The following is a 15519-nucleotide window of genomic DNA, read 5'->3' as shown; positions in this document are numbered from 1 at the left end:
GAACTTAAAATTATTTTTGAAGTTAGAACTTGGAGTATTTTCAGAGGTTGGGAATTAAGAGTTATTTCTGACGATGGAATTTAGAATTATTCCCAAATCTTCAGTTTTTCCTTTCCCTCTAGTTTCTACTTGTAATTCTTCACATGCCTAGAGGAACTTAGCAATGCTAAGTTTTATATTCAAGGAATGTGCAGGAGGAAGTAAACGGGAGAATGAATAATGTTTAGTGTATTTAGTTTAGCTTTAAACTGCAAGTAGTAAACAGGAGGATAAGAAGGAGTCATAACAATGTTCAATGACAGTTCAAGTTGTGATCTCGCTAGCTACATTTGTAGTGCCAGCTTTGTCAATTGCAAATCTTTTAATTAATTTCATATTTTGTTACATTCTCTTTCTCAGAGGATATTTCTAATGCTCATATAACCACCATGGTACTTCCTTTAAATTTGTAATTTTCTAAAATAAAGCCTTAAATATTTCAATTTGCAATTTTATCTGTGGTGATGTTTGCCTGCTTGGAGTTAGCTTGGTTACCCATTTGGTGTAGGTTCTGAAATTAAACAAGACTGAATTTACACAGCATGGCCATTACATAAGGTTAACGCTGGCTGGGTATGAAGAGACAATTTTTCTCCAGCTCAGATTTTAAAATGAGCAGAATTCAGGGGGCGGCAATGGTGATCTCTTCTTTCTGAGAAGCTTTCTCAGATCCTAAAACTCGTATCCAAGCCTGACCCTGGCTGTGTGGTATTTGAGGAACTGCATCATTGACACCATGCATATAGTTTCTTCATGTATATCTTATTATAAAATGTGAAAGAAATATTTAATTCTGTCACTAATTCTGCCATTACCCTTTTCCCCTTTATTTGTTGAAGGTTAATAGGATGGTGGGGTCATGAATTCAAAACCAGGTTTCTCATGGAAAACAGTATGTATATTTCCCATTCAGTTTTACATAAGGGTTTATATTATGTTTTATTTCCAGTTATATAGATTGCAGCAGGAGTAAGGAAGCTCCTGCAAGATGGTCATCAATCCTCTCTCAAGACAGCCCTAAAAAGTTTTTTTTTTAAAATGACCAAAAATTTATCAAGACCAAATTACTACTACTCATTTAGAGGATCTTCACTGTGGTCCTCTTTATGTATGTACGTGTTGTTGTTGTGGTTTACATTTCTATACCGTCACATAGCCGAAGCTCTCTGGGCAGTTTACATAAGATTAAAACAATTAAAAACAATATACAAAATTTAAAACCATAAAAACATGCAGCATACACAAAAAACATACGTCTAAAAACAACTATAAACGACTTTAAGCTGTCAGCCAAACCTAAAAAAATATTTGGGATCGGTGAAGCTCATCACATATTGCTAAATTAATTGCCGTAGTCTGTAACAGCTTGAAAAGTAACTATATATTGGGTTTTTAAAGATATATTATATTGTTTTGCTTCTATTGTGATTTGCCCTGAGGGCACAGCCCTTTAAAGGGTAGGATATCAATTTAAAAATAAGGGGGGAAACAAACAAACCGCCTGCTAGAAAAAAGAGAGGAGGCCAAGAACTAGCATGTTAAGAAAAATGCCATTCAGACGGATGGATAAATAGATATTGCAATTTTCTGTCCAAATCATTACATCCATATACTGCCATTTCATAAACTTAAAGCATGCACATTATAATACACAACTATAGTCAGAACTGATCAGATACTTAGGTAAGAATAGCACAGAGCAACACCATGATTCCCATCAAGGCAAATTCAACAAGTTCCTTACATCCTCTGTTCCCATAATTTACCAGTTGATACAGCCCATTTATCACATAAACCGTCTGTCTTTTATGTGAGGTATATATGCATTTGATTTTACTATTTTAATAGTGTCTAACTCGGTTTGTACAGTCACTTGATATTTGTGGCTTGATATGCTGGTTTGTAAGGACTATTTAAACCTGTTTCCTGGTTTAGGTGCCTCAAGAAACTGTGGTTTAGCCAATTTTGGACATATTGAATTAAGATGTTAGAGAAAAAGGAAGAGGAAAGAGGAGTTGTGAGACAGGAGGGCATGACTTGTTCCTGGTTTGGTAAACCTTAGTTTATTGAACTGGGGTTATTATGTCTGAACTGGGCCAGTAGCTGTTATAAAGTTTTTCAAAAGGTCTAAGATTCTTAAAACGAGGGTACTACTTTTCTCATCACAGATTTCACTAAGAAAAATATTTCAACAAACCCACAAAAGCTAGGAATCTAATAGAACATATTCATCTTACAGAATTGCAACTGAGTCCTGGAATCGATGGATTTCGATTATCAAATCCTCCCATTTTATTGGTGTGTGCTCTTCATGCTAGTTTAGAGGTGAGTAAATACTGTATCGTGATAGATAAAGCACTAACATAAGAAGCAACTTCTGTATTATTAACAAACGGTGGCCCCATTCAGAAGACACGTTAAACCACGGCTTTAACCACAGTGGTTAAGCTAGAAAGCCAGGATGTGTTCAGAAGACACCTTAAACCATGGCTTTAACCAAGGTGAATAAGGCTTTCTGACTTAACCACCGTGGTTAAAGCCATGGTTTATGGTGCTTTCTGAATACAGCCTGGCTTTCTGGCTTAACCACCATGGTTAAAGCCATGGTTTAAGGTGTCTTCTGAATGGGACCATTGTCTTCCATATGGTAATAAAACTATGGCTGAAGACAAATGTATATAAAAGTGCTTTGACATCTGCCTCTAGATTCTTATTGCTTTTGCTTGCTTGTCTGACAGGTTACTACTTCTGCCACATCTTCCTCTTTCAGCTGAGAAAAGTGGAGGTTTCACTGCTTCCATTTGAGACACAAAGCCGCAGAGCACTCTGTTTGTAGGAGAAGGTAGCAGGGGATGGGTGAACTCCTCTGAGTCCTAATCATGCTCTGCTTGGCATTTGCCCAACCCCAGTATGCATGTGGGGCGAGCCACCAGACAGTCTGCAGGTGCCCAGTGAAAGTTTGCGTCTTTTTTGTCAACAAACTTTGATTTGTGCAAATTCACAGCTGGGAATATTTACAGAAATTGCAATTTGTCCAAAATTGTGTTCATAAAATGTAGATGTAAAGGAGCATTTACAACTGCAATTTTGTACAAATTGTGCTATTTACGGCTGCAAATTTGTGCAAATTGTTATTTCTGCAAATTCCACACAAACAAAAAACAAGCAGGAAAACATGCGCTTGCCTGATTCGGAATGCATCAAGTCGAGCCAGATCAGGGATCTGTGAGCCGGGGTCTTGGGGGCTGAGCTGACAAAAACTTGCCAAGCTCAACCCCCAAACCAGACTTCTCAGACATTCCTACTAGAGCTGTGATAGTCTGCAAATATCGGAAAGGCTGTCATGCAGAAGATAGAGCAGAGTTGTTCTCAGTTACTCCAAAGGAAACAGATTTTGGCTAAACGTTAGGAGAAACATCCTAAAAGTGAAGGCTATGCGGCAGTGCAATAGACTGCCTTGGCAAGTGGTGGGTTCTCCTTTGTGTAGACATTTAAGCATAGGCTGGATGGACTTCTGTCAGGGATGCTGTAGCTGCATCCTGCATTGCAGAACGTGCACTGAGCAGAGGGTTGGGTTAGATGATCTCCAAGGTCACTTCCAACTCTGATTCTATTATTCATTTTTAAAGGAAGTGTGTTCTAGCACCGTGAGCTCTTTTGTATTACATCTGTCTAGGCATAGGTGAGAAATGTGTTGGGTTTGCATATTTATGCAAGATTACCCCATTCATATCTTCCAGAACCAAACACAGAGCTGAAAACAATTTGTGGTTGGAAATCTATACTTTTCCAAATTTGTGATGGATTTTGCAAAACGGAAGAAAATACACTAAAAAATGTGCCTATTTGAAAATAGGCAAATGAATATACATTTGAAAATATTCACTTTCAAAATATGCAGAAAAACACACTGTAGTCAATGGATGTATATATGCAAAACAATAAAATGCACACATTTTTGAAAAAGGCATACAGAAATATGTTCACATTTCTGTACATGAAACAAAGGCTTATGATCCAATGCAGAACAAGCCAGAACAAGCCTAGCTGTGGATGAGTTCCTGAACAAGACCAAGCTTGACAGATTCACCTGTCCCTACATCTGTCTCCAGCCTGATATTACTTGTTATATAAAAGTTGCACTTGCATATTCATATATGGATTTTTTACAACAACAACAACCAAGGACGCAGTAAAGACAAATAGGGTGTAGTCTGCAGCTGATGCTGAGCCAAACGTCCTGCAAGGAACATTTTCTGTGAAAATTGGAGTGGGTGGGCTTGAGGCCAGGAAGGAGGAAGAAAATATGGAAATTAGAGAGGGGATTTGTGTGAGGAGCTTACCATGAAAAGTGGTGGCAGTAGCATTCTGGCTTCTTGCTTTAAAAAATATACTTTTACTTCCCCCACTGCCAGTGGTAGGGGTCACCCTTACACACACACACACACACACACACACACACACACACCATTGTCCAATGACAGTACATCATGACATAGTGTTCCAAGTGAGGTAATGTGGAGGAACATGGGTGCTGATAGTAGTGCTGTTGCTGCGTGCAGTGGAGGCAAAAGTATGACTTAAACTAGGTGTGGGCAGAAGATAGATCTGCATATGTTTTGGACTTCAACTTCCAGAAGCCCTAACCAATAGTGAGGAATGCTGGGAATTGAAGTCCAAAACCTCTGGAGATCTACTTTCTGGTCATCTCTGATTTACAGGAAAGGGGGGAGCTGCTGTTGCCACTAGTCAGCCCTGCTCTCCTGAATATTTACAGATTTTCTCCTGTCCCTTGGGGAAAAAATGACATAATGCCCTCTCTCAACTTTTCAGGGTGTGAATGGGCCTTTAAAGGTGGGGGAAATGAACATAAGCTTCATTTTAAACTTATGTGGGTCTGACTCTGAAATATTGATCAGACTTACCTAGTCATACCTTGGTGCAGTAGGTCACTGGTTTTACTTAACATTATGTAATGTTGAAATTTTGCCTTACAAAATAAATTGCACTGTTCTCTACTCTAAAACACACATAGTGCCAAGTCATTAGGTCAAGTTTGTCTTATAGTTATAATGGCTACAAAGTAATACCACTTGGGCTCATAAAATACCACAGTAATTCCATTGTATTTAAGGTTAGCTTTCTATTTTAACTGCTAGTTGATTAGGAGATGACCTGGGCCATATACAAAAAAGCCAGACACTTTGAGCACAGTTGTTTACACCTAGATTTACATCTGACAGTTCATCTATAATGTAGAATCAGATACTTTAACGCCCTTTATGAATTTATCTGTCAGTGCTTGGGAGAACAGAATGAAGGTGGGTGGAAACTTTAAAAGTGTTATAAGGATGTCAGCAGTGACTCTGCTGGGTTCCTACAGAGAATGTTTGAAGTAACCTATACACCAAATACCAAGCAGACTCCCCAAATTTCAGTAAAATGTTGGGGGAAAAATTGGAGCAGTTAATATACCTTGACCTAATGTTCACTTGACAAAGGGAATACTCTTATTTCAACTTCCTTCTCATAGAACTTCTTTTTCCTCTCATTTAAGGTTTTACCCTTAAAGGTGGCCTAAAAATAACTTTCAATAAATAAATAGCTGCGTTCCTAATCCCAGGTCAGGGAAATTAATGCAAAGATTGTATAAAATGTAATTTCTGTGCACAGAAGGTCCAGTGTACTTTGCTGCTATCTGCAATTGCTGATAGAGAACAATTCACAATATTTGGAGCTGCATAATATGTTGACTCTTATTGCGTTTAAATGCTGATATTTCTCAGAAGCTAATTTTGTGAACACATCCTTGAATAAAGAATATGGTTTATAATTTTTCATATCCTGCAATTTTCAAAGTTTTTACTCATCTCAGCCTGTACAGTCTTGGTTAGGGACATTCTCAAACCATCTGGAAATAGGAAATAATTTTCTAAAATAAATAAACCAGAGAATTACCAGTAATTTTAGTTTCCTCTCCCCCCCCCCAGTGTTAAATTCTACACTGTGAAACTGCAAAGGAGCATAGCAATACTTTTTTCTGTTTGGCAATTAATTTTGTTTGTCTTTAAACATCTTTTGTATTTTTGTAAACGTTATGTGACCTTAGAGATGCTACTGTGCTCTGACCCAGATGGTGCTCTTCAAAACAGGGAGGGGGATCTGCCATTTCGCCCTCGGCAGGGGGTCAAAGGCAATGAGAGCTCATCAGTTTCTATGGACTTGCCTTTCTGTGCCTGCATTACTCTTTTGGCACAATCAGGATTCCCTTGTGCTAATTGCTGTAGTGCAGTGAAATAGTATCTGTCTCTAGCAAGAGATGGCTTACAAAACTGTCTGCCATCTTGCACTGGGATACATTAAACAGAGGGAGCATTTTCTAAAGGAAATGCTAAACAATATAAGCGCTAATGCACAGCAAGAATGATTTCTTGCCTTTTACAAGGAAAGGTTGTTTGCTGTGCGGACATTTTTCCTAGCAGCATATATTTCTTTTGCAAAATCTCAAGTGAACAGGTTTTATACGGGCTACATCAGCAGGGAGGAATCTAAAATCTCCTGGTTTCCCAAAGTTTGTGCAACAGTAGCTTACCTCTGGTTACCTTCCACAAAGAGGCAAGCAATATTTTTACCCCCTTATGTTCACATTACATGACATGCCAAGCTGAGGCCAGGTGGTGAACATTCAAATCCTCAGAGTAGGGACTCCAAACAATCCTATGGTCCTCAGATGCTATTTAGGGGCCATAGAATTGCTCCCTAATTTTTAGAATTTAGATCCACACTTCAGCTTGAAAGGAACTTAGATAGAAAGTTTAAAACAATGATCAACAATAAAATAGCATAAGGCATAATTTCCTGATTCATGCTCCGTTGATCTTGCCCATTCCAGAAATGGGCATCTCAATTTGTTTCCGATTCCTATCCAAAGCACTAAGTCCCCATTACCCAAGCATTGTGTTCTGCTGGCACTTGAGCAGTATTGGTCACATCCCATAAAATGCCAAGACAACCTGGCAACAAAGACTCCTTGGGGAGAGAATTCCAGAACTAGGATACCACAATCAAGGAGGACCCATTTTTGCCACTATTGACCTTGGCTGCATATAAAGCAGTTTGGATATTTTAAGATACAGGAAGGTACCACTACAAAGTATCTCAGCCATGTACCTTACGATGTAATTAACAGCCCCCATTTTGGAAGAGTCAGAAAATAGGGGGTGGGGATGTCCCAACAAAGTCAATTAGATTGGCCATTATATACACTGTTCCCAAATAGATGCTGCTGGTTTCACCCCTGTACCTTGTGAGGTAATTATTAGCCCTGAAAATGAGTTTTGAGGGGCTGCTATCCCCTAAACACCCCACCAGTTGTGCATAGGGCTAGCAGTTTTGGAGAAGCCACAACTTTTGTAAGATGTCCAGATAGTTAAATGTTTTGTACTTACGGTATAAGTATTTTGACACGTCTTCTTGGAATGTTACTTCAGCACTGTAGGGTGGGAAGAAAATTGGTGAACATGAATTCTTGAATCTGTCCTAAATCTCAAAACAACATGCAGATGTTCTGTTTAGAAAGAGGACTTATTTAACATATTAAGGTTACTGTCCTTGTTTTTTGAACAAGCCATACAATTATCAAATGGTTTTTTGTTTTGTTTTTGCATAGTTAAAGTAATCCATATAACATTGTCTGTGTCGGGAATGGAGTATTACTCTACAGTTTTGGTTGTTATACTGACAATGATGTAGTTGTTTTCTTTATTTTAAATTTAGATCTTTGGCAAAACTACAATGAAACTTCTGAGAAGAAAATCCATTCTTCTTACTGGTTATTTGGAATACTTGATAAAGCATTACTACAGCGAAGATAGAAATGACCCTGAGAAGCCCTTTGTAAAAATAATCACACCTTCTCATACTGAAGAAAGAGGATGCCAGCTCACAGTGGCTTTCTCCATTCCAATTAAATCTGTGTTTAAAGAATTAGAAAAAAGAGGAGTCGCTGTAAGTAATCAAGGCTTTATGTTGCTGATTCCTTTCATCCCATGGGTTAATAATTCTAGAATTACTTGTGTATTGTGATGTTTAGGGAAGAGTAATGGTGGGTAAGATGTCAGAATACTGATATGATTCTTCTTCAATCATTATAAATAAATGTATTTATGGTAGTGCTACCATGCAGTTTCCATGGAACAAGATAAACAAAATTGGTAAGATTATACCTTTTCTTGCACCAGTGTATTTCTTTTTTGCTGGGGAAATTTCCCATAAAAGGCATAACTTGATGAGAATTTTCAAGCATAAGGCTTAAACCAAAACACTAAGACTGGTATGAAAATCCCGAAAACGGAATATTCAGCAGGTGGGTGGGTGCTTCTGGCTGTGCAGGAATCTAGCTAGGTTACAGTTAAATGAAGTGGTCCAACGATTTTATATCTATTTTTTTTCTTCTGTTTTTGAAGCTTCTTTAAAGACAAAAGCCACATTGAGCAGCTAAGAAGAACAACTCTTACTGCATGCTCCCAAAATGGGAGTGGAAGAATGTTCCTGGAAACGATGCTGTGTGATGCAATAGTGTTATTTCAGGGACACTGGATGAATAATATTAATATTAATAATAATTAGATGATGATGATGTAGACAAAAAAAATTGAAAAGCCCTTGGGCCACCTTGTTACAGTCAGTTACTAAGCTCTTCCTACCCACTTGAATTAAATTGCAAGCTTGGAAAGGTATGGACTTTGACCACAAATTGCATTTGAGTATGTTCTCAGGTCCGGGAAGTGCAAATTGGATCAATTCTGGTAAAAAAAAAGTTTAAAAAATAAACGAACTAATTTCTCATACATCCCTAATGGCTTAATAGTTGGCTGAACATCAGGGACCCAGGAAATATTGAAGAGATTGTGACCTGCGTCGTTCCATGGTAATTTTAAGGGATGGGGGGAATATTGCTCTCTGGTCCAACCACTGATGGCTTTTTTAACTATAAAAAAATTAAAAGAGTTGTTATTGAAGCAGCAATCACCATTTCTTCTAGAGTAAAAAAGCAGCAGCAGCACCATACCACCACTACAGTAAAAAAAATAAGTGCCCCATCTCCTCTCCACACCTAAATCACCCAAACCATTTCCCCCTCAAAAGCCACTGAAAATACCTTTCCCCCGAAACATGCCATTTGCTGGCAGACATTTGGGAGGTGAATTGGGGGTACAGATTTGGTTCAACCCTAGAAGAAAACAAACATTGGGCAAAGCTAGAAAGTAGGACTAGGGAGAAGGAAGAGCTCAAGCAAGGCAAGTTTGGAGAGATGGAAATTGTGGGTAAGGAATCAAGGTGGCATATATGAGTCTAAACTCTGACAGAATTTTTTCTGTTCTTTTCTTTCTTTTTTGCGGCAATAAATATCACACAGTGTAGGGTTTTAGTTTGTCAATATATGATTGTTTTCCTAAAAGAATATATTTGTAACGAGAGACGTTTGTTAGGCAGGTTTGAGCAGGTTTGGAAGGCCCGCAGGGGGCTGCAAGGCCGAGAAGAGCAAGGAGAAGTCTAGTCAGGTCATGTTGGATTTAATATCTTACTGTACCCTCTCTGTATCTTGTTGTCTATTGACAAAACACAGAAGTGAGATGGATGGACCATTAGTCTGTTCATAGCAGTGCTTATGAATCTATTAAAAGTGACTTCGTAATGTATAATTTGAAATGAGTATACTTCTTTCACTGAGTCACTGCCATGAAAGACTATAAACTACTACTTACTTGTCAGAGTATAATTCATAGAGGCAAAGGAAACTACTCTGACCTGACCTACTTTATAATTCTTACTTTCCCCCCATTATATTAAACGTATTTCCCACCCACTATCCGTTCTCTTCACAAGAATTCTCAGAATCCCCGAGCACCCAACGTTCTAGAACACCAGGCCTTCTGGGGCCGCCAGCGCACTGTTCGTTTCTCGCACATAGGTATTGGAGATAGGAACATCAAAGCTCTGCCTGCCGTTTTCCTTACTTTCCTTTTCTTTTTAGAACCCCTGCCTGAAAATCAAAATTAGTTATTCTTCGTTGTACATGTATGAAAGTCAGCTTTACCGTGTTCTCTGCTTTATAGCAGAAACCGAAACGTGCTCCCAAAGCAGTGGGATTCCTCATCCCATTATTCCTGCATTAGTGACTGTCTCCTGCACTGGAACCATAACCACTGCTGCTCAGAAGCCTCTACATGCCATGGGTTCACTGTGAAATGAACAGTTTGGAGACAAAGAGGGAACAGCTGCAAGCATTCTGTTGTATTCTAATGGTACCAAGCAAAGGGTAAAAGCTTTAAAAAAAATTACAGCATGTTTATTTTCTGTTTTTGCAGTGTGACTTGCGGGAACCCAATGCTCTCCGCTTTGCCCCTGTTCCTCTCTACAATTCATTCCATGACGTACACAGATTTATTGAAATCTTGGGATCTGCAATTACATCTGCAAAATAAGGAGAAAACACTACACTACTTTCTTGATCTTATAGCTGGTGCTGCTATATCTTTTAAACTACTTATACCTAAGTTGCATCAATGTATTTGATAATTTTGTTTGTTTGTTTCTGCTAGACTGGGCTAAGTTCCACTGATTTACTCCTAAAAACTGATTTTACTTGAATAGTTATTTTCAATGTACTTTTTATTGAAACTAGTATTTCCACTCATTTGGACTCCAGAAATTAATGTGCTTTATATTTTAATCACAATTTATATTAAAGGGCATTTGAATTTGTGTTAAACTAAATTCACACATTCCTATTCATCATATAACCAGAATTTAAGAGAGCGCCGGTTATTGGGCGGTATAGAAATGCAATAAATAAATAAATAATAAATAAATTAAGAATGTAAAAATGATCTCTTATATGCTGTGCATCTCAACATTTTGTTGGTTTAAAGGTCTTTAAATTGTTCCATTCATTTCTGGCCATTTTTGAGGTATTGTTGATGGGCAGAATTTATACAAGATGGAACTGGTATTTGTATAATATTCCATGGGATGGAAGAGGGAGTAAACCTAATCTACTTTCCATACATGAGTTTTCAGGAGATTTACATTCAAAATCTCCTATCCTTTACCGATGATATTATATGATTTTAAATCTATATGCTGTTGTTTCTGTGTTTCAAAGTAACTTCTTAAAGATCATGGGATCAACAGCAGAAAAAGAGTATTTTTTGAAGGGAATTTACATTACACTGTGAACCAAAAACCAGCTTTTTCTAAAAGGTCAGTAGTAAGAGAAAAATATGCCATATACATCAGATACAGGTCACCCCTGATAGAGTTGGGTTTCCATGATCATGGGGGCATGTGTGTTAATGTCATACCTCTGACATTCTTCATTGCTTTACCAGTTTTCAAAGAATGGCAGTCACTTTTTGGTATGCTGTGATATCACACTTCTGATTTTCAAGTGCTCAATGATTTGTGGGACACTTTCATGAAGTAAATAGGGTTTCACTCCTGCTTCAGTATTGAATCATGGGTATAAAGGTATTCCACAGGTGCTCTTAAAGAGGGAAGTGTTTGCTTCTTAGTAAACTCACTATAAACTAGCACCTTGTCAAACCAGTGGGCCATACGAAAAATATTTAGACGCTATGCTCTCTGAATATGTAAGGAGCAACAAGAGGCCAGCATCACGCAGTGATCTTGTACTTCTACCATCACAGTATATCTAACCAGATTCATTCCTGCCATTGTGGCAAACTTTTATATTGGTCTTATATTTTAATTTCCCCTGCATGATGCCTATAGGTAAATATAATCCATAAAGAGCATGTTCTATATGAGATGAACATGGCAATATGAATGAGCGTGGAAGTTACCCTAAAAGGAATGGGAAGATGAAGAATGATTGTGAACAGTTCTGAGAGCTGTTCCAGGGTGTTTAGGATATGGCGGAGAGGAGCTCCACTAGCAAACTGATGGTCTGTCTGCAGAAAGCTACATGTATGTAATCCCCCCACCCCACACAAATGGAGTGTTCCAGAGCAGGATCTTTAATTTGAAACCAAAGCCCCTCTGTGGTCCAAGAGAATGCCCAGAATGGGCCCTTCACTCTGCCAGCCATAACTTTCCCCATTAGTTCCAGGATGCTGTGGGGATTTTTTTAAAAAAGTTTTGTCAGACTAAAATGCCCAGTAAAGCTGCCCCCCACCTACTTAGGATCTCCACTTCTCTCCATACGCACTGACAAGAATATTTATAGAGGTCAGGGAATATCGCCTAATTGACAACTCCATCAGATGAGTGTTTTGTTGTATGCTCATTGCTGGGCACTCACAGATTTTTGCAGGTCCCTCTCACAGTGATGTTTGCCTCCTACCTGCCTCTCACCCCTTCTAGCCTTCTTCGCGCCACAAAAAAACACCCCAGTAAATCCGACTTATTTTTTGAGACGGAAGTTGCCGCAATTTCCTGCTGTGTGCAGGAGAAGCAGCGCAATCAAAACAGCCCACTGAATGGACCATGTACACGTTGTTTACTTCCTCTTTCAAAAGAGGAAGTAATGAGGGACAAACGCATGGGCTGAGAAGCAACAGTAAGAAAACTTTATTTTCCCCTGTGTGATGAGTCTCTGGGCATGTCTAGACCATGCCTTATCCTGGGGATCACCCCAGGATTATCCCTGTGCATCCACATGACGCACAGGGGATCTTGGGGGCAGGGAGGGAAGATCCCTCCATTTCCCCAGAATAACTGGGACGGCTTTTAGCGCAATTATTCCTGCAGTCTCAGGACTGTCCAGAGACCATGGGAGGTGTGGGTGGCTGTCCCAGTTTCATCCCAGCTCCTCACAAATATCCTCATCGGGGGAGGGGTGGGGTGAGGTGGGGGGAGAGGGATTGTGTTTTTTTAAACTGACCTTTTCGTTGGAGCTCTCGTGCGCTTATCTTCAGTAGAAAAAAATGGCAGGCGCGATGTCCTCCTTCCTCCCTGGATGTCGTGCACCATGTGTGGACAAAGGGGAGGATCTCACGATCAGCATATCGTGAGATCCTCCCCCCTCCCCTCCCCAGTGTAGACATGGCCTCTGATTACCTCCTATTAGTTTAAGGAGATTGCCATGACTAATCTCCCTACAATTTCCTTCTTGAGAAAGGGCTGGGTGGGGCTGCACAGGCTGAACTTCTTCCTGACATCCCTCAGGGTAGTAGTTCAAGACCTGCTGCAGGCTTAAATGCTGACAGACATAGGACTGATATATTTTCCAGTACTATCTATTCTGGCTGGCAGTAGTCTTCAGAATTTGAGGCAGAAGTCTCCATCTCTGATACCTGAGATTTTTTTAAAAAAACTGGAGTCACCAGGAGTTGTATCTGGGTCCTTGGGAATACAAAGAATGTGTCCTACTATTGAACTATGACTATACTCATAGCTGAAGCAAACTTCATGCTTGTTTACATTTCATGCTCACCTGGAGCATTTAGCTATATCCAGCTGTGAGAAGGTGATGTAACAGAGCAGCCAGTTACTATGCTTTTTCTTGGTACTTTGATATCAGCAGTGGGACTTTCCAGCAACTATAGCACAATAATTTTGTTCCTGAATTTTAAAAAAATACATCTCATGGATAATACTCAAACTTAACATTAGGTGTCAGCATTTTACATATTATTTAGTGAGAATATATCTACTAGAAGAGCTACCACACAGAAAATAAAGGGTTTAAACTTACATTTCTAAAGCTGTCTTTTGACAGCATTGGAAACAAAAAAAACAGTGTTTGTGGCAAGTAGGACATCAAATTCTTAGCTCTGTCCACATGTAACACATGGTAACATCATATTTAAAATAAAGAACTGCCTTGCACTTAATTGTGCAATGTTCTTTCCTGGTTGAAATGATAGGTGGAAGGCATTTAAGGAGAAGAAACAAGTGAAAACAACAGAAAGATATATAAAACTTTGTTCGGCAGTATCCAGCAAAAGCTAGTCATGACTAAAACACATTTAAACTAGTGGAATGTGACAGTCATGATTAACTTGCTGATTGTGTAAATTATTTTTTCTGAACCGTCCAGAGAGCTTCGGCTATTGGGCGGTATAAAAATGCCATAAATAAATAAATAAATAAATAAATAAATCTATCACTGCCAAAATGATTGTAGTGAAATCTTGGGGCACACGGTAATTAGTACGTAACTAACATGATATGCAAAAGTGGGAATTTTAACTTTTTTAAAAAAAATATTTCAAAAGCAACCCTTGTGCTGCTTGAAAAGCTGCTTTTACTTCACTAAAAAAATCTTAATAAATAGTTTTAGATTTAGTTGAAGTGAAATTCAGTACAGGTGTACTGTTTGAAATAGTCCTAATGGAAATGAACGTTTTAATCAGATCTTGAAATTTTAATGTGTGAGTTTAGTAACACGTTTATGGGGTTGTCTATTATAGGTGTAATCCTTGGGTTATTTTTCTTCAGAGTAAAACGAGTGGACTTTAAACCTGTGTGAGAATTGCTGCCTACAAGACTAAACTTCTGTCAATATTTGTGAAACATTTACAGGGCTCCTATGGTTCTATCAAACATGATAAAGAACAGTAATTCCTTATTCTTAATGTTCCTAGTTTTTTATTCCTTAAATGTACTCTTCTATGCATCATTTTATGTTTCCTGTTAAATATAAGTGAAAATTGATTGGGGCATTTCTCCATGGAATTCTATCTTCATTTCATCATAATTGCTTCTTATTTGAATAATGACAGATGAACTGCTTCATTCAATTGCAGTTTTTTTAAAGCTTTGAAGTCACAATAACAGCAAAGAATTTAAATCCTGAAACCATTATTATGGCCACAAAGACATCAGGGGAAAATGGAAACTTATGGTGCTGTAATTTTCCTGAAAGGAAAATACTTTTGTGGCTGCACATCATCACTTCTGGTAGCATCCACTATATGTCAACAAAATGTGTTAGTTTCTGCACTACTGCTTTAAAAGCACTTTATAACAGTTTTGACAACTGTTGGGGCCCAGGACACACTGCATATACAGTTGTCAAAACTGTTGTAAAGCGCTTTAAAGCACTTTAAAGCAGTAGTGTAGATCCAGCCTTGTACGGACCTTAAACCAAGGCATTATAAATGCTAGATGAGGGCCCATACAGTAAGTACACTTCTCAATGGTTACTTCTGAACTGAAATCAAATGCTCTACACACACAAAAAAGAAAAATGTTTTAAATTCAATGCAGCTGCAGAGCTGTATTTTGCCAATAAAGAGTTCATTAGATCTTTTTTCTCCCTGACATTTACATCTAGTCCAAAGTACATTTTAATACTCCAAGGTATGAATTTCAAAGTCCCCTTTATCTTTGTATTCAGTTTTGAGCCATTAATCAAATAATATGAAACAGCTTTTTTTTTAAAAAAAGAAAAGAACAACTAAGCAATGGATCATGCATTCAAAATGTGCATTCCAGAAGTTGTTTTTTTTT

General features: G+C 38.4%; 1 protein-coding gene across 2 annotated transcripts in view; it reads left to right on the top strand.

The window, feature by feature from the left end:
• The window catches only part of KYNU (kynureninase), a 122928-nt gene extending 110067 nt beyond the window's left edge, over positions 1–12861 (top strand). For both annotated transcript variants that reach the window (XM_063116586.1, XM_063116585.1), the window contains exons 11-14: positions 879–931; positions 2279–2364; positions 7816–8046; positions 10410–12861. In XM_063116586.1, the coding sequence (XP_062972656.1) occupies positions 879–931; positions 2279–2364; positions 7816–8046; positions 10410–10526 (487 nt within the window). In that variant the 3' untranslated portion in view covers positions 10527–12861. The remainder of the gene's footprint in view (positions 1–878; positions 932–2278; positions 2365–7815; positions 8047–10409) is intronic.
• The last annotated feature ends 2658 nt before the right edge of the window (positions 12862–15519 follow it).

This window comes from Elgaria multicarinata, chromosome 2 (assembly GCF_023053635.1).
Source record: "Elgaria multicarinata webbii isolate HBS135686 ecotype San Diego chromosome 2, rElgMul1.1.pri, whole genome shotgun sequence".
Classification (NCBI taxonomy): Eukaryota; Metazoa; Chordata; class Lepidosauria; order Squamata; family Anguidae; genus Elgaria; species Elgaria multicarinata.
Note: the sequence above shows the minus strand (reverse complement) of the source record. Positions and strands in the feature narration are given on the sequence as shown.